The 19,708-nt window shown below is 39.9% G+C and overlaps 1 protein-coding gene across 1 annotated transcript in view; it reads right to left on the bottom strand.

The window, feature by feature from the left end:
• The window catches only part of nrxn3b (neurexin 3b), a gene marked incomplete at its 5' end in the record, with an annotated part of 250,073 nt that overhangs the window by 74,866 nt on the left and 155,499 nt on the right, over nucleotides 1-19,708 (bottom strand). Inside the window, one exon of the mRNA XM_079255634.1 lies at nucleotides 7,612-7,793. Within this exon, the coding sequence (XP_079111760.1) occupies nucleotides 7,612-7,793 (182 nt within the window). The remainder of the gene's footprint in view (nucleotides 1-7,611; nucleotides 7,794-19,708) is intronic.

The raw sequence follows: 19,708 nt of genomic DNA, 5'->3' as shown, positions 1-19,708 counted from the left end.
TGTAATGTGCATTTACGTGTCTGTGCTTGTTTTTATTCAGAGGGAAGGTGCCTGCTGAAGATGTTAATTATTAATAACTACACGCACCCCACTCTCACCCTGTTCCCTTGATTATTCTGTTTTAGCACGTGAATGTTGGTGACATGACTTTACCGTGGGAGCATATAAGTGTAAATGAAGACATTTTCTTTTTCTGTAGTGTTCAATAAGCCTAGGGCTGCAAAGTGGGATGCCATTCATTTTTCTGTGAAGTAAGAGTTTAAATTATTTAAAGGCTAAATAAAGCAACGCTTATTCTCTTCACTGGATCTGGCTGTGTTGGTATAAATATCAAACCTACAGCGTTTTCAAGCCTGAAGCGTTCAATGAATATTTTCCATATCAGGGTAAAATATCTTGATGTCACCAGTCAAATTTCCATAGATGTTTTTGATTTGCATGTCAAAGATAATAAAATGAAACCTTAATGAAAAAAAAACAAAAAAAAACAAAAAAAAAACAATGAAAAAAATGTAAAGAGATAGATTCAGCCAGCTTTGAAGAAGACTATGCAGATTGATGCAGTGTCTGGTCTAAATGGGAACTTTCCTGACATAACCTGATATAAAATTAAAGTGTTTCTTTAAATAAACTCTACAAATTCTTCCTGTGGATGTCCACCACAGTTGTTTTCCACAAGACAACTACCATTTCTGCTGAATTATGCTGTACTGTCACCATCTACAACACTAAACAACTTATATTTTCTTCGAACCTATTAATGGACATTAATTATTTAATAGATTGTTTCAGCTGGAAACAAAACTTGGCTGCTGTCTGTGATTTTAGTTTTTTTTTTATTCGGCTCTGCATTTAACCCATCCCACTACAGAGCAGTGGGCCACCATGTTTCAGTGCCTGGGGAGCAATTGGGGAGGAATGATTAAGGACCTCGCATCTGTTGGCACTGCAGGAACTCAAACACGGGTTTCCCAGACACATGCCCACCTCTATAACCACCAGGATACCACTCCTCTACCAACATGTACTAATGAACGATCATGTAAATAACAAAACACGTTTTCAATTCACTGATACTCTTACAACTCTACTATCTGGGGGAAAGGCCAAAGGCCAAAGGCATCTTTTAAATTTATTTCAAATTTATAACAACAAAAATTTGTATTCATGTGTTCCCTCCATTAGTTCGTTCTATAAACAAGATTCAACAAGAATTAATTAGCAGCTGCCCAGAGGCCCCAGACTCCCTGCTGCCACAAAACCTCCAGGTTAATTCCACGTTGGGTACTAATTATTTAACTGCATTATGTTTTATTTCAACTAAATCATAAATAAGTAGGTCCTGTGCTATTTGGCATCTCATGTGCCTGTCTCATTAAGGGAAACTGACTAATATTTTAGTTTATTATATTCTCATATAGTGCAGTTTTTTCAGTCAAGTTGCTGAAACTAAGCTGCAGTAAACTTGTCCTCCTTATTAGTGGAATTTATATTATTAGATTTATCATGTTACCGTGCTATTCATTGCAAACCTTTCTTTTTTATTACACTTTTCTGATCTACATTAATTTATTTCCTTTTGTTGCCAGCTCTTTGGGAGTCAGAATGTTAATACAACAAATTAAATGAAGATTTCTTAGTTAATTAATTGTAGTTACATGAAAAGCTACAACATACTGTGATGTATATACTGAACACACTACACATTCACTGTGTTCATATAGTATAGCACAAAAGGGATTTTGTTGCATTTGGAATTTAGCCAATCTTCCCATAAAGTCCAAGTCCAAAAGACCAAAAAAAAACCAAATTGCACATTAGCCCTTTTGAATGAATAAAAGGTACCAAGTTTGTATACAGCGTAACCAGAAAAAAAAAGGCAAGAAAAAAAAGAGAATCCGTTGACTTGTCCTGGGAAGCCATGTGTGACACTGAGTCAGCGGGCACAACATTTGAACCATGAAACTATAGCAGCTAATGGGAATTTAGCCAATATTTCAGAAAAGGAAACAGTTGCAATAAAATGGCTTTGGAATCGGGAGATGTCCAGAGTTGAGGTGGTGGCCCGGGTGTGAGAAGATCACAAGTTCACTGGTGCAACAATAATCAGCCTTTGACTGCACAATGTCATTTGTTTGGTTGGTGCAAGCACATACCACAGACATATAGCTAATACACACATGTCCACTCACCATCTGGTTGGTAGCGGGCTTGTTAAGCCAAGCCAGCTGTGAACAGTCATTCTGTGGCTCACTTGGGAATGCTAATAATCTGTTAAAACGCATCAACCTTAGAGGAAAACACCTGAATCAACTTTCAGGAGCCGAAATATGTAATTGTGTGACCAGAAAATCCAAATAATCAAAAAAAGTCATTGACAACGAACTTGTAATGTGGACACTGCAAAATAGCTTCAAGACTAATTTGCAGTTCTTTTTCTTTTGGGTTTGAGGGTGGTGGTGGGGGGGGGGGGTGCTGGTGGGGTGGGGGTGGGGAGGTAATGTTATCATAGGCCACAAGCCATAACTGTGATAATATCTATCTTTCCCTGCTGAGGTGGGGTAACTTGATAGAGGCAATACATTTCTGGCTGTACACGCACTGGTGCACACAGGTACACATCAAACATCTTATATTAGCTCTGTCAGGAGGAGAGGGAAGGGGGGAGGTGGATGGGGAAACAGACACGTTAGACATAAACAGAGACAGAGAGGAAAAATGGTGATGGATGAGTGCTGGAGAGTAAAAGTGCTACTGCATTCAGTCATTAATATATATGCATTTGCGCACGTATGCATGTAATGTGAAAAATGGACACAAGAGTTACATGGCGTTTACCATCCTGAGCCACTTATCTCATTCCACATCTTGTCTCTGAGCGCCTGCAACAGATTTCAATTACCCAGCAGCTACACCTTTTCCCAGTGAATTAGCATAAGAGGACAACTAAAGTGAGAAATGAAATTTGATGTGGCGGCTCCATTAGAAAGCGCGAGCCTGATTGATTGTTATGTTTGTCGTCGCCATGATTTTTGTCCGAGACTGAAGGTGAGAGATGGAGGTTGGAATTTGCTTTAGACTATATTTTTAAAAAATGCCATTTGGGAATTTTTTATGAATAACATTAAGATTTTCATCATAGAAGAGTTTAGTTTGTTTATATCAACTGCTACCATGACCTTGAATATGGCTTTTTAAAAATATTCTCCTACATAACTTTAAATCAACTTGAAAACAAGCATTAAAGGACATGGAAAAAAAAACTGCACTTGGAAATCACAATCAGTGTTTTCACTGCACTGACATTGCATGCTGAGTAGCATATTTTACATTGTCCTTTATTAATGAATTACTTGCAGGGTCTTTATCTTTCAAGGACCCTTGTTCTTACGCACTTGATATTCTTGACTGAAAACTTAAGGAACCTTGTCTTAACAAGCTGCACATGTCAATCACTATCTCCTCTGATAGATTTAACTTGCAAACTGCAAATTTTGATCTGAATAAATCTTCTTACCCAACAGGTTATGGACTTTATAACCATGATGTGCATAAACCATCAGTCATAACATTATGACTACTGGCAGGTGAAGCCACAACATTGATTATCTTGTTACAATGGCACCTGGCAGCAAGAGAACATCCTGTCCTCGTAGTTGCTGCACTGGAAGCAGAAAGAAAGCCAAGCGGAAGGATTTGAGTGACTTTGAAAAAGGTTAAATTGTGATGGCCGGATTTTATCATAGCTTCACCTCCATTGCATAACCTTTTTGTTGGATATTTCAAGTCTGCAGAGGTCAGGTCTTTCCAAAAACTGTCCAAAGATCAATAATTGGTGAACTTATTGGAGCCACAGCTCATGAATGCATGTGGAGAATGAAGGATATTCCATGTTTTCATCCAGTAGAAGAGCTACTGTAGCTTATACTGCAGAAGAAGGTCAGTGCATGAGAGTGGGACTGCCTAGGGTGGCCATGTTTTGCTCGTCGAATAACTACAGAAAAAATAAACTATTCCCTGATGTCAGCAGAAGGATAACATCCTGATAGATAGCGAAAATAGTTTGACTAACAAAACAAGTCCGAAGAGCTGACTTGAATTTTTTCACCTTTTCTAAATTCAGTGAAGCACAGTTGGGATGTACAGGAAAAACAACTCCATAGGGATCTGATGGATTCGTCAGATACCATAGTGTCTGCAGGCCAGGTCATCAAGCAGGAATTTGTTTACAATGACTGGCCTTTTAAAATAAAATCAATGTACATTTTAATGTGACTGTATACCTATTGCATAAATCTTTTGTTTAAGCCTGTTTTTATCACCCCTAAAGACTGGAATGAGCTAAATCTTTCCAAGTTAATCAAATTAAGTAAAAATTTCTATCCAAGGTGATCTAAAGTACTTTGTATATTTACGTAATCCAAATAAGCTGTCTAGGCGAACCAAGCTAAGCTAAATTAGCTATATATAAATTAGTTCTCTTTCTTTTTCTCTCTCTCTCTAATTTAAGTAAAATTTTAATTTAAATAACTTGGATAGATATTTAGTTCAGCTTGGACAGCTAATCTAACTTAAATTGGTTAACCTGGACAAATATATTCAGTTTAGCTAGTATAGCTAATTTTGTTTAACTTGGATCCTAGCTATATTTAGCTTAGCTTTATCCTAGCTAAGCTAAATATTTTTGCAGGTTAACCAAACTCACTAAATTAGCTAAGCTTTTAGATATTTAGTTTAGTTAGCTATCCAAACTAAATTAAATATCTATCCAAGTTATTTAAATTAAGCTACATTAACTTTCTGAGCCATGCCTAATAAGCTCAGTAGGCTATCAAGGCACACTAATTAGTCTTTAAAAGTAAATATGTAATCACATTTCCTTCAACATCCAGACAATGTTTAGAGACAGCCCTCTATAACAACCTACAGATGAACCACTGTTAGAAAGGTTTCATCAGCATATGTCTAATTAATATCCCTCTATTGCCTGTTTTAGACCCTGAAGACTCAAAGTGGAGTGCAGTGTTAGTCTGTGTGTGATATTTCCTCAGTGATCTTCACCTCCAGTCATGTACTCCCTGGTGAGAGACTGTGACTCACATCCAGCACATGCAGTAGCCTATGTGTGTATGAGCTTTAATCCATATTAACCTCACTACTAATCACTGTTACCAGAAAACCCTTTTTTAAATTCATCTTAAAGTTAATGGTTAGCTTTGATATAAAGAAGCTTAATGCAGCTGCTTCATATCTTTACATTTGTGTTAGGTTTCTGTGGCTTGGACTTTTCATCGCACAATAGAGTGTGCATTCAGATCAAGTGAACGTGTAAATGAGACACCTGCAATAGCAAAATGTCCTGCTCACCTCTGCAAATTGCCCCTGATTGCCCCCCCCACCCATGATTTCAAACCAACCGTGCAGTTGTTATTCGCAGCTAAAATGTAGACACCACAATCAGCATTTTAATTCATGATTACCAAACAAGCTGTAAGCTAATCACGCTGGAGAGATAATGAGAAATGCAAAGATGAGAACAAGAACAGGACTATGATAAGCTGTTGCCAGGAATGTGGGTTTTTCGCTGTGCTTTGGACACTGCATGAAAAAAAACCTGACATCATTGATTTATTTATTTTTTGTAAACTGCAAATACAGGTTATTTAAGTCCAAATAAAGATGAGTAAAACATTTTTTACACCTAGAATTAAGTTAAACGTATTTATAAGTCATGAATATCAACATTAAGCATAAAACTGCTGCATTTATTGTCCTTTTTGTTGACTCTACTGTGTCATCTAGTCATATTTTAAGGATCTTTAAATCTGACTATTGCAGCTGTGGCGTGTCAATGCTCAAGCAGTGACTGAATCATTGTAAAGGCTCAGGCGATAGCCCTGGGGCCGGGAAGACCTTTGGTTAGACATATATCTAGAATTGACAGGCGTAATGCCTTTAACCTTTTCCTCTAGATTCATTACTGAACGCAAACTGCTGACAGCAAAGACCTGATGCCTGTCATTAGGAATTATTATCTCATGGCATTTCAGTGAAGTCCGGAATCTCCGTTCATTTCAAAGCATCTCCACACATAGATCTTCCAGACACAGCAGAGTTGTTTTAGCTGCAAATTACACTGCACCCCTTTGGCACTAACCTTCCCTTTAATACTCCCTCGACTGCAGAGCTGTACAAATTAATGCAGGGGCAAATGATACTGCTTCCTCCAAATAATGACAAATATTAGAGCTAATGTTTGCGCAACTAAATATTCACTCAAGGTCTAATGAATTATTCACCGTTTACCTGTAATCCAGCTTTCCTCATTTAATTTCTGTTCCAAGTATCATTGCAGAACAAAGAAGTTGTTTTGATTTTTTGCCACTTATTTCATAGTCTAAGGCTACAATCACTATTACTATTAAATGTAACCCAATCTTTCTTTTTGCAGCCTTGGTTGTCAAAAGATCTTCTGAAGTATTAGCGCCGTTGCGTTCCCGATGCAGATTAAAGAAACCACACCAGCTTCCCAACATGCTGGTTCAACGGATGAACTGGTGAAATCTCCAGTTGCTTTTTCCTATTAATAAATTCATCAGTGCATGAGAGCGGAGGAATGAAGACATTCACCGCTCAACGACTTGCAGACAAATTATATGAAATATCTTGCTTAGCTAGCTGCACCGTAATATCTCAAATGCAGGATTAAAAATGCATTCCCTCTCCTTCCTTTAGAGGCTTTCGCAATTACAAAGTCAGTTAGGAACATGCAAGGAGGAGTTTTCCCACATTGCCCACACAATTTACCATACATCTATATCATTTCCTCCCTTCTGTTCTTGCTATTTCCACTTCCTCTCCCACCTAAACGCACGTTTGCAAATACATGCGTGCGCTTCTCCGTACTGTAAAAACTGCTTGTTGTTGGCGCTCGTCTTTGCAGAGCAGATGGCTGCTTTTCTGCACCACATGGCCGACACTCAGGAGATGAGGGAAGCTCTTTAAGAAGAAAAAGACTTTCAATCTGCTTAAGCAACTGTAGCCCCTCCTCATCAACACATCTTTTTTTCCCCTCTTTATCATGGTGTCAGCAGCAACTCCTCCAATCCCCACCTCGTCATACCTACGCTGCAGTGATTTGACGCCCTGCATTCATCCAACCGCGCTTGGTGATTATGCAAATACTTGATGCTGGTGTGAAGGAGTCAAATACAAGGTCGCAGTGTGAGATTATTAAGATGCTGCATGGGTGCTTGGTCCGCTGGCCGGGAACTCCAACCCCCACTGGCCTTTCATCTATCGTGTTTCTCCTACAGGAAAAACACTCCATATGTATGGAAAGCTGCATTTATTATTCATACTGAAGTTATGAAGAGGTGGGGTTAACTTGAAGAGCATGGTGGGCAAAAATTTAGGTGAGTTATGTGTTTGGTCTCCATTTACTATTTGAATTTTTGGTTTAGATCAGGTTTAACACGAGGACTGGATTCAGCCTGAAGTTCACCAGGAGAAAACAAAACTTTTTGTTTATGGTTGCAAAAGTTCAAGGGTATGACTGCTTCTGGTCTCTTAAAAATCAAGCAGCTAAGTGATGATAATAGTAATACGTACAATGTGGAGCATGATGTAATCACCCAGACGTGGGGCGCTGTCGATGCGGACGAGGATGCCGTCTTTGATGGTGGTGCTGAAGCCCACGGCGAGCCGGTCCGTCCGTGTGCTTGGCCTCTCGTTGTTGGGCCATGTGTACATGATCAGACCTCCTCCTTTGCCAAAGATGTAGGTGGTGCCAGCTGTGGTGAGCAAAGAGAAATAGGCATGGTTTACATGGGGTTATGTATATTATATATGGTTCATTAGAATATTTGAAATGTGACACCTACAAATGCAATCTGACACGTTTTCTAATGTCAGGTCGGGCGGTGGGGATGTGGCCCCAAATGCAGGGAAGAGCCACAGGGACGCGCCTTTCAAGGAGATTTATTGTAACCCAAGGGACTAAAGCAACAAAATGATCCAGCAACCAAGAACTGAAACTGAGGAGTATAAATACACTGGGGAACCAAACAAGAAACAGGTGTACGGAATGAACTAAAACAAGACCAGGTGAACTCAATGGACAGGAAATCAATAAAGCTAAACAATAAACAAGAGAACCAAACAGAAAAAAACTACTAAATAAAACAAGAAACCTTAAACTAAGGCACAAAAAGGCTTAACCATGACATTTAATAATACTTTTGGTGACAATTACAGTTCTTCAATCATCTAAAAATGGGAGAAAAGAAAAATATTTATTGGACCAAGAGCTTTCTCTTGATTTCATGGTGTGGTTGTTGTGACACTGTAAAAAAAAAAAAAAAAAAAAAAAAAAAAGAAAAACTGATCAAAAATCCCTCTATAAATCAAGTGAAATCCCTTTACATCTACTGTTTCTACAATGTAACTGTGCCAAGTTCTATTTTGGATTTTTTAACAATATTCAGCCTCAACTACCTTTTGGGTAAAAGTCAGCAGCTCCCCTGACTCCGTCTCTGGCCTATCCAGATCTTAAATATAGCCCCTTTCCAGGGAATAAGAGCCAGTATAGCCAGGATGGGATAAGTCTCCCAATCCTCATGTATTATATATGAGACTTGCAACCAAAGAACAAAGGTTGGCATAAGAAAGGAGAGAAGAGCGGCGGGGAGAGCTGGGCGCTGTGATCGAAGAACTTTCCCTGGGTTTAATTTGACAAATAGAGTGTAGAAAAAGGACCATGGTTAACAGTAGTGGAAGAGAAGGATGGCACATAATTTTGCTATTAGATCAACCTTTATGCAGATCTGTGTCAGATTAGAACCTCTGATTGGATCAAGCTTTGCCCCGAGCCACAGAATCTCTGAAAACGGTTTGATTTCTATTTTTGGAAAAATAAATCAAAGTTTCATTATTTTGTTACAGGGTTGGATTTAATTTCTACTTCTGAGTGTTCCCTAAGGTGCGTCAGAATTAAATCATTGAATCCTTGAGCCGCTTAGCCATCTCATTCACGTTTAGGCAAAGATAATCGAGAGATCAAAGGCATTAAACCTACAGCAGACACACGAGTGGATGAGGCGGTATGGGAGGCAAAACCGACTCCTGTGGCCTGGAGACAGTGGAAAGCTTTCGGTCAATCCCATTCGTCAGGGGATTGCTAATGAAATCTCAGAGTTCCTGCATCGAAATCCTCCATCTTCCTCATCACCTCCCAGAGCCCCGCCATTTTCATTCCCTTCCTCTCTAAGTCACCTGAACATCTGTTTGGCTATGTGATGGGTGCCCAGCTGTCTCACTGTTTCCCCTATGAAGCGCTCGACAATCTGCTCTGTGGTCCATAATACCCTGGAGACTGCGAGAACATATGGATGTGCGGGACTATGGGAGAAGGAGAGACAGTTACGACCAGATGAGCATCTCTATTTGCCTTCAGGCGCAGAAAACAGGTCTCGTTTTTACACGGCTCAGGTGTGAGCGTGCACACCACCAGCTCGTGTTGTGTTACTGACACAAAAAATATCTTAACAGGTCATACATTTCAGACCCCAAAACAACTGTTTTACCTCCTGTTGGTGATCATAAATTGATGGATCGCTTTGAGTTTAGAGTCTTTTTTATTTGGTCATTACAAATGAAGCCAATGGATGCCACCTTAAGCATTAATAACACAAGAAATGAGTGACATTGCATCAGAAAAAGAAGCACCTTAAGCCACCACAGCTACAGACTGCTGTCTTTAGACAGGCTCTGGTCCTGACCTGTCACAGCTTCTCCTAACAAAAAGAGCTGAGGCAGACTTGGGATCAGTTTCCCTGACAAACGGGCAAACTTTGCCGATTTAATGTAACACACAAAACTTTTTTTTTTCTCTTTTTCTAGAGGGGATGAGGACGATGATGAGCAGCAAAGATACAAGCACCCCAGGGAGCCAATTATCACATTGAGGAGATTTGCTTAGTGTTTCAAGAAGACAATGTTCAGCATGAAACTCACACAGGCTGCAGTGCTCGTCGTCTGACGCGTGTACCCACCATTCTCCACTAAAATGCTCCAAAAAAAAGCATGCAAACGCGTGTGCAAAGTCACAATTACTTCTCACATAAGAATTCACACAAGTGGGTGATTATGTGCGCAAGTACAGGGAAGAAGGAGAACCCGTGATGGTCGATTATGTCGCACGTCTTTGCGAACAACCTGCTGGATCCAGGCTGCTCTGGCTGTGTCTGCACAGAGAGGAAGTCTGCTGCATATCATTTCCTGCTGTCACTGCATGCAGAAGTATTGAATAAGTCATCTTTTCTAGCACTTGTATGAAGATTTAAACAAGGATAAAGAATTAAAACATTATCCTGTCAATGTTGCAGTCTCACTAAAAGTGCAAGGTCACAAGTTCCATTTTAGTAATCTCACTACAACAAGAAGGCTTTTCTACCCAGAGCACCGGTGTAATTACTTTTTACTGATTACGCAAGGAGCCTAATTAAAGCATGAGGGTAAGTAATGGCATATTTTAATATTTCTAGCTTATTTTAGTATGAACTCCCACAATTACCTTGGCTGACTTCTGTTCAGTCGTTAACCTGGTCCCCAGACTCTTCATAAACAATGGTCTTTGAAAATGTGCTTCTGTTTGGAAGTGTAGGTGTGCAGTATGAAGATAAATCAAAGCATAATATCTGCTGCATTGGTTTGAAGACAGTGCAAACATTCTGAGCACTACATATCTAAGACTACAAGGCATCATTTCGTCCGTTTTAATGCAATTTCAGTTCAGAACAAAGCAGATAGAGCTGCTTATAATCACAACTACAAGGTGGAGAAAAGAAGAACAGGTCAGTTTAGCTGTTGAAGCACTTTTACAAGCAGTGTGTAAGTTATGTTTGCTTTTTTACTTCATGTTTGTGTTTCCAACTAGCTCCATTGTAAGCGTAATTGTTTGCCAACTGATTCCACTAGGGGGCGCTTTAGGGCACTCAGTTTAGATGGACTAGCCAAATTTGTTGGGTGTAAATGAGACAATAAACATGAAAACAACAGAAATTAGCACTTGATTAATTCTGATGTTATGGAAGAAAACAAACAGTGGTGTCATTGTAGAACACCCATAAAACAAGGAAATTGTGTGTAATTGTTACTCGTCAATCCTCTGATCTGACATCTGGTCAAATTGTTCCCAACACTGCCTGTAGTGGTTACTCACATAGGTGCGTCATCAATTCCTAAGGACATGCAAAAATGATACCTCAAATTGACCCAAAATAATTGAGGCAACCTTAACAAACACACAAACGTGTGATCAAAGTTTGGCCTTGGTAGTGCTGCAGGTGTATGAAGACTCAACAGGTTAAACAGCACAAGGAAAATAAGAATCCTGACTCATGGAGCCACTCATTCGATCAGATCTGGGATCATAAAACGGAAGCGACATAAGTCAGATTTGACAACTGGAACTGACAATCAGACTTCTGTGTTAACAGACATCACATCAATGAAAAAGACAAACTGGATTTGAATGATTTTCACTGGTAGTGTGACGGTAGCGTATCATACTTTCTGGGATTGGCAAGGATAACTTGTGACAGTCGTTACTGACAGGACAGTTGAGGTTCTTCAGCACTAAACATGAGAAATGATGCATTTAGTTTTAACAACCATACAGCTTAGTGACAAGCCAACTGCGGGGAAAATAATCATCAAAGGAACTAAATCTACTATCTAAACAGATTACTGCAAAAGATGTTATTTTGGGGGATCATAGGGGACTTTCATCTGTATCTTTGAATAATGCAATCATGCTATGGCCAATGGGTACGGGAGGGGGGGGGGGGGTGCATATGAATCTTATTGTAGCAAAAGGGCCCTCCATTTGTTTGGGAGAAAATGATGCAAGATAGGAAGAAACATATGACCAATGCTAATTTTCTTTCATTATCGTCTGATGGGTTGAAAAATATTTTGGAAAGAACCTCTAAACGGATGAAAAAGCGATGCTCTAATGCCTCTCTCTACTATGTTGTGAGTCACTGAATGCGTATGAGTGTTGAAACACAAACAGTACATGTGAGAGTAGGTCAAAGCCATGGCCTCTATTTCACAGAGGTCCCCTGAGGCGTGGCAGTGCAGACAGAAGGTCAGGACACCTGTCTGCAGGACAGATATGTCCTTCAGGCTAAGAATTGACATTACCCAACCAGCCTGAAAACTAAAAACAAAGTAGAAAAAAGAAATTCATGCAAAGGCAGAAATCACAGAAGGTCACTGATTTCAATGCACTTAAGCAGCAGAAACAAATAAGTAAAAGGATTTTGTTAAAGCAGATGGGTTAAAGTTGAGCTAGATGGCACATCTAACAGGTATGCAGATATAGATATAGTTCATATTTAGGGGTCGATTCCACAATTCAAATGGATGAAGTAAAAAGATGGTATAAAGACAGTAAAAGGTTGATAAAAGAATATAACAGGTGGTGTGCATATTCATTGTGGCAGATGTACTAACTGAAGGCACATGAGCTATTTTGCACCTGTTAAATATGCAACCCTCGTTGTTAGTGAGTCGGATTGTACTTTTATTACCGTGTGCAGTGAGTTCGCACACGTTTTAGTACACCTTCAGTATGCCTTAGCGTTTAGTAGAATATGTAAAGACTCTCCTTTTTTCTATATACTAAAACTTCACCAGGCAACAATGCTATCTATAAAGCAGCAAAAAAAAAAAAAAACAAAAAAACAGAGCAGATGCTAAAGTGTGGATCTGTTATAACAGCGTAATTGGCTGTTTTCAGACTTCACACCATGCTGTGATAAAAGCTTATGTTTAGTCATAGCAGACCTACAGTAAAAGACTGGGTATTGCAAAGGCTGCAAAGAAGTAGCTGCTAACCCATTAAAACCTAAGGTAACCTCTCTACATCGGACCTGGAGCACCACTGCGTTGCAGCAGTTCCTAATGGGTTTTAATGGAAGATCTATAAGAAGGTGCACATATATGCATTTATGGTCAACCTGAAAGAAAAAGGTGACACCATCAGCTATCTATGAGGCACCAAACTGAGGTGGATATACTCTCAGAAGCCCAACTTCCATAAGTACACATATATTTCAGACCATCTGCATAGACACGTATGAGTGTGAACTGTGGCAAACACACATCTTCCTTTCCTTTCCCTCACTGTTTGTGTGTGTGTGTGTTGTTTATGTGCTTTTATGTCTCTCCTCTTGTTATCTCTCGGGCTTTCTGCAGCGCTGGCACCCCAGGGGATGCAGAAAGAAGACAAACACGGTTTGATGTGGACGAAATTCTTTTGCCGTTGGAGAATAAGAGAGTAAAAAAAAAAAGAGTGCAAGGAACCTCGGAAAATGAAAAAAAAAGTTTTAAAAGTAAGATGCAAAATGTAATTGCCTCTTCAATCATGTTCGAAAAGTACTCTGTCATTACAACCCTTTCCCCTGCCGTGCTTCATACATGGGAAATTATTAGCTGTGCTGTCCTTCACACAGCTCCAATGAAGATCCATTGACAGTGGAATCAAATTGAGAGATACTGAGCTGTGTAATCACTGGGATTTATCTCCATTTTACAACCTTTTATCATTTCATAATTCACATTTCCAACTGTTGCCATTTCCCCCTTTTTGGGACAGAGAGAGTGTTGGGGAGGCCTGATGATCGAATGTTGGCTCTTTCATTCTCTTTGGCTCAGCTGCCAGGTTGGGATTTGGTGATAAATGGCTAAAATCTATACATTAATGTCTGTACTGTATGCTGTGCGTGTGTGACGACAGATTTGAATCTGCTCTGAATGCAAAACCAAACAAAATACCTGACATCATCTCTGTGCATGGTGGCCGCCCGTCCTGCCTCTCATCGGCTTCGCTGAACAAAACGCAGAATATGATTGATGAAGGGCAGTGTGTTATGAAAAATAGCTATGCTAAGAAAACAGCCAGCCTCGAATGATTTACACTGTCTGTTTCCCCGTTATAATAAGCTGGAGCATTACCACACTATATGGATTTACGCACCAAAAACCAGGGGTAATGGAAGTGGAAGAAAAAACTGGAGAAACGCAGGATGGACAGATTGTAGCGGGAGAAAAGTGGAGGGTTTTTCTCAGGCAGCCAGAACATTATGATGTATGTACAAAGCTGTACAAGTATCAGGATTACAATGACAACAACAAAACTCTTATTGGTTTTCTTAAACATTTGCCCAGAGCAAGACCACCATTAAAAACTGTTATGTTTCACACTAATCCAATTCTATTGTGGGAATATACTGTAATTAGCTCACAACATATTAGAATTGGAAAAACCTACAGCATATGTATGTTAATATTATAAAGTGGCAGAAAAACAATGAAGCAGTGTGTCGTAATGGCCTAAGAGGGTAATTTTCCAGTCTTCACAGTGTGGGCAGAAGGTGACACAGCTTACTCTACATTGTATAACATTTTGACGTCATATTCTTACTTTATGAGCCAGATTCAGCTTAAAAATGCAGCAAAGTGACACAGAGGCTCAGGCAGATTCTGCTGCCGCTGCTGCTTGAGCTGCAGAGTATCACTCGCAGCCAGGATGATAAAGTCTGAGCCACTGGGCAGCAGCTCCATTCGCTTGGATTGAGCAGTCAAACACTGAGAGGCTACTATGCAGCAATGCCAGGACTAGCTAAGGCCTGTCTGCTGCTGTGGGGGTTTAGTGATGACAGTTTTGTTGGAGTTGGCCATTGGTGCCAAAAGGAGAAGGTGAGTGATGTGAAACAAACTACAAAAACAGGAAAAAAACGGTTTGGTTTTTACTTTTTATTTAATTACAGTATACTAGAGCTTGCAGTTTTGTTTGTATATTGTGAACAAGTTGCTCTTGAAAATTAGACGATTTACCTGGATACAGTCTGCTGGTCTGCCAGAAGAAATTGTGTTAGGATGCATTCACATCAAGATGGCCCCCTAGACTTGGTCCGATTGGGGACTTGGCTCAGTTGTATGGGGTAGTATCCATGCGGACTGAGTTGGGTTCATGGTATACTTTGGTCAAACAAGCCAAGCCATTAGAATAATATATCCCCGTTCTCACCAGAAGTGGCGCTGCAGTAGTATTTACCAAAAGAGAGGACAAGACTTGCATGAAGAAGAACTATTGCAAAACATGGAGACGAGTCCATTGTTGTTTTGAGTTTTTTAGTTTGTCTTATGCAAATATACTGCAGAAACACACTACAACAATGGGCGCAGTATGAACAACAGATGAGTCAGAAGACCAGTGCTATGTTTTTACCACAATGCAATACTTCGCCAAATGCAGGAAGTCATTTTTTTGTAGCCCGCTTCCTGTATTTGGTTCACAAAACAGACTGAGACCTGCATTTTAGGTGAATCGAGTCTGCTTCTTTGATCTGAATCAGAATTTGTTTGGTGCATTGACATTTCCCCAAACGAAGTGGACTTTCCCAGCAAACCAACTGGGATTCAAATCAAAAAGGCTGATGTGAATGTGCCCTTAAAGTCAAGTTGAAACGAGCCAGAACGAGATTTTCATCTCGAGCAGCTTAACCAAATCTATGGTTCCATTTTTCATATTTATATGAGCATTTGTTTATTACCACATTTGTAGTGAACTGATTAATAATGAATCATTTCAGAGTTTCTAGCGAAACCTACCATATAACTGTGTTGGTAGTTTTATTTGATACGCTCAGCTGCATTAGGAGTCAATTCAACTTTCTGGTGACTTTAGAGAATGTAGTTTCTACTGATATTTATGTTGTTCTCAATATCACTACAATACAGGAAGACATTTTTGTGCACAGGACTTCCTGCTATCTCAGTTCTGTCTGAAATAAATCAGGTATTATCCAGCTTATTTCTTTGTCTTTTTATTGATTTCAGTGTTTGATTAAGTCAATTAATCCCAATTCAGTTTAATTCACTTAAATATTGTCCATCCCAGTCTAATTTGGCATGATTGGGAGCACCAGATCCAGTTTAGTCCAGTTCTCCTGACAGCCATTACAGCTCTCTGTCTTTTTTCATCCACTGGCATCACGTTTTGTAGTGTTGGCACGAAGCTGCATTAGCTTGAGTTTCACACTTTCTCTCGTTCTGCTGACATCATTTGACACTCATCCAGCTGCTGACACACTGATAATACAGGCGTTCACGTCTCATGTCCTTTTGCATTTTCTTGTTTACTTCCCGAGTTTGTTCATGAATCTGAATGTTATTTGTTGAACCATGCCTCGTTTCTGTCTCCGTCCTGGCCGATGAGACTCATGACAAGTTCAATCATTGCACCACTAACAATGTTGGCGTGGCAACTTTTCAATGATCAAATCATTATGATGTTTGTGGCGTAGTTATGTATTATTTGTTGCTTTAACCCTTTCAGGCATAGTGGCCATATAGTGGACACCTATTTACAAACTTTGTTCTTGCATATTCATGACTTAAGATGGTATTTTTGTAAATAAACGACTTGGATGTTAGTGAGTCATCCAATACATTTCCACTCACTGGAAAATTAATATATGATATAACTGAACATAATGTAATTACACAAGTTTTTCTTTGTGATGAATAAGAAAAGAAAAAGATGCAGCTATATTTCATAGAAGACTGATTATTTTATAAATATTTTGCTGACATTAAATAGATACATAAATACATTAAATACATTAAAATAAATCATATATCATGATAAATTCTAAGTATTACTAATAAACAAAAATATCATTGCATATGTCTGTAGAGGTAAAATACTGTATTTAAAAAAATGTTGCACTGGTTTTTTTTATTCGCCCTACGATGGACTGGCGAGCTGTCCAGGGTGTACCCTGCCTTTTGCCCTAGGACTGCTGGGATAGGCTCCAGCTTCCCCGTGACCCTTAATCGGACTAAGCGGTTTGGATAATGAATGAATGAATGAATGGTTTTTATTATTCCTACATGAAAGAGTTAATAAAGGTTGAAACTGGGAAATAAACCTGGAAGTTACAAAAAAAAGAAAAAAAAGACAAATAACTAAATCTCTTCATGGTGTCACTTCCATCCATAACACATTTCATATAAACACTACTGGTTTGGGCAAACGTCAAAATCTACAGGACTTTATTTGTGAATATTTCACAATAACCAAGTTCTTTCATTTATTCCTTGTAATCTATCCTGTTTTGTACTTTTATATAAGGAAACCAATTAAACATTGTCCATTTAATATCATCTAAACATTTTTATGACATTAAGAACCTGCTGGTATTCTGAAACTGCTCTTTTACATTTAAGTATCACTTTTCTTTTATCATTTTATATCTTGTTCAGATTAAAAATAATGATGAAACACGTTTCAAATACGTTAAAAGCAGTTAAATAACAAATTTATAAATCATCTACAGATTTTTAAAAATTACTTAGACTTAAGATGCATAAACTCAGGAAGAAGCCAAGGCTCCTGAAGCTTGATGAGCTCATTTTTAGCTGAAAGCGTCCTGCCTGCGAATCTGGTCCACTAAGAACACAACACACGGTGAGAGGGCTTAGTCAAAGTGTTTCACATCGCCCCTCACTTACATGGAACATGCAGTTCTTGACATGTTTTATTTTGATGAGGAACGGCTTGATTTGTCATCTGTGTCGTGATGCTAGGAAGCGACGGAGGAACAGACAGAAAGACGGACACAAAAAAAAAAAAACATGGAAAACAGCAAAGTGCTGTTGAAGTGACAGTGAAGTGGCGCTGATGTGAGTGTCTGGGATCTTTCCAGTCATCTCACCCCCCTCCGCCTGTTTTCTTTGGGCAACAGGAAAGGGTTCGTATCACCAGCCCTTGTACTTGCAAGCACACCAAATCATCCTCAGACCACCGTGGATGAATGGGAACATCGACTCACAGACGCCCATTAATGAAGCAGTCATGTTTCCTCACTTCAGCGTCATGTAACACTGCAGAGGCGCAAATGTGAGTACACAGAGGCGAAAATGGCCACACATACACGCGCGTGTGTGTGTGTGTGTATGTGAGAAGCAGAAGGTGAGCCATAACAACTCCCCTCTCATTACTGCGAACCACAGCTAGCCCGTCTCACCCTCCATGTCTCCCACCTCTAGCCTCCCCTCCTGCTGCATCACTGACACTCTTCTCCGTTGTAACAGCGAGCGGACAGAGAGGAAGGGCTTTAAATGATTTTTTTTTCTCGGTTCTCTGGAGATGTCAGCTCCTATTCTCTCTGCTTGGAAAAGGAAGAGGAAGCAGGAAGGGGGGCCTGAAGAGGATTTCTGGGGGCTAGGAGAGTGGCGAAGGAGGGCGGGAGGGAGCGGCTGCAGCTGAGATCTACACAGCACTCTCGGCTACAAAGAAGACCTGTCTGCTGACTTTAATGCTGCTCGCTGCCACCAGTAGAATTTTTTTAGAGAGGAAAGTAGCGCTGCAGTGAGATGAAAGGAAAGGAGATGTGAGGTAGAAGAGATGCTGGAGGCAGGAAGGCCAAAGGATGAGCAGAAAACAGATGCAAAGATTACAAATAAAGAGCTGGGACACTTAGGAACTAAAGCTCTGGTAAACCTGACTCAATCCTCTTCTCACTGCGGTGAAAATTAGCATTCTGTCAACTCCAGTGTTGACGCTCACGCTGCTCTCAGCGAAATTAGGACATGAGTGTCTCCTTCCCATCATTCATAATGCATGACGCACAATGTGTGTGAGGCATATCACTTCAGAAGCAGGCCACACCAAAACCCTGCTGAGGATTAGGTGAGGAAGATCTCCTAAAGAATAAGGGATTCCAAGATGGCTCCGGGTGGAAGCATCATTTATAATTGAATCTTCCCCAGAGGATAGAGCAGCCCGTCTGCCTTTTTCCAAGGCTTCGAGGAGAGTTCAGAACTCAACTCTCTCTCCCCAGTCAGACTCTGCCTCACTCGCTCTTTGGTTTCTGCGATAACTGAGAGGCTCATACACAACACAGCAACCTCAGCCATGATCTTATCCCCAGGCCTCCATGACTCAAACCTCAGCTGGACACGTTTGCTCATTCTCAACTTCTACAAACTTGGCCTTTTTTTCAGCTCAAAGAGTGGGGAGAAATTGGAATAGACAATCTGAGTTAAAGCATTGCTACTTCATCTTCTTCTGCAGCACATGGCTGACTCGGGGCAGGACATGATGTCATCAAAAATGATTAATCGGCAAAGGCACAAGATTGTTACGCAAACGAAGATCACAACAGTGGAACAAAAAGAGGAGACGCTGCACAAAACGTGCAGCATAAACACTTCTGTTTTTGGTAGGTAAGATGTTTTACAGTGAACTTGTTTTACGTTGGAACTGATTAGATCATATTGTAGCTGAGAAGGTGGGATTATAACTTCCTTCCAACACTGGATCCTTGAGCTCAGAAAGTTGCATGCAATAGTATTTAATCATTTGGAAAAAAAAAAAGATCTTGTACTATGTCAGCAACCTTTTTGTTTGTATCATGCTCACAAAAATAGTAATGCAAATTCCTGCCACTGCTGAGCTATTGCTTAAACACACAGTCCTCATCTGTATGTCCTGAGTACCTTACACAGTCTCCAAACTAGTTAATATGGATATAAACCCCGACTGTGCATAATGGAAATGAAGGGAGGTCTGCTTAGTAAGTTTTTTATTTTCTAGCAATCCTCCAGTATAATCTGGCTGGTCAGACTGGAT

Source organism: Telmatherina bonti, assembly GCF_933228915.1.
Source record: "Telmatherina bonti genome assembly, chromosome: 16".
In the NCBI taxonomy this organism is placed as follows: domain Eukaryota; kingdom Metazoa; phylum Chordata; class Actinopteri; order Atheriniformes; family Telmatherinidae; genus Telmatherina; species Telmatherina bonti.
The sequence above is the reverse complement of the archived record's forward strand: the minus strand, read 5'-3'. Positions and strand labels throughout refer to the sequence as shown.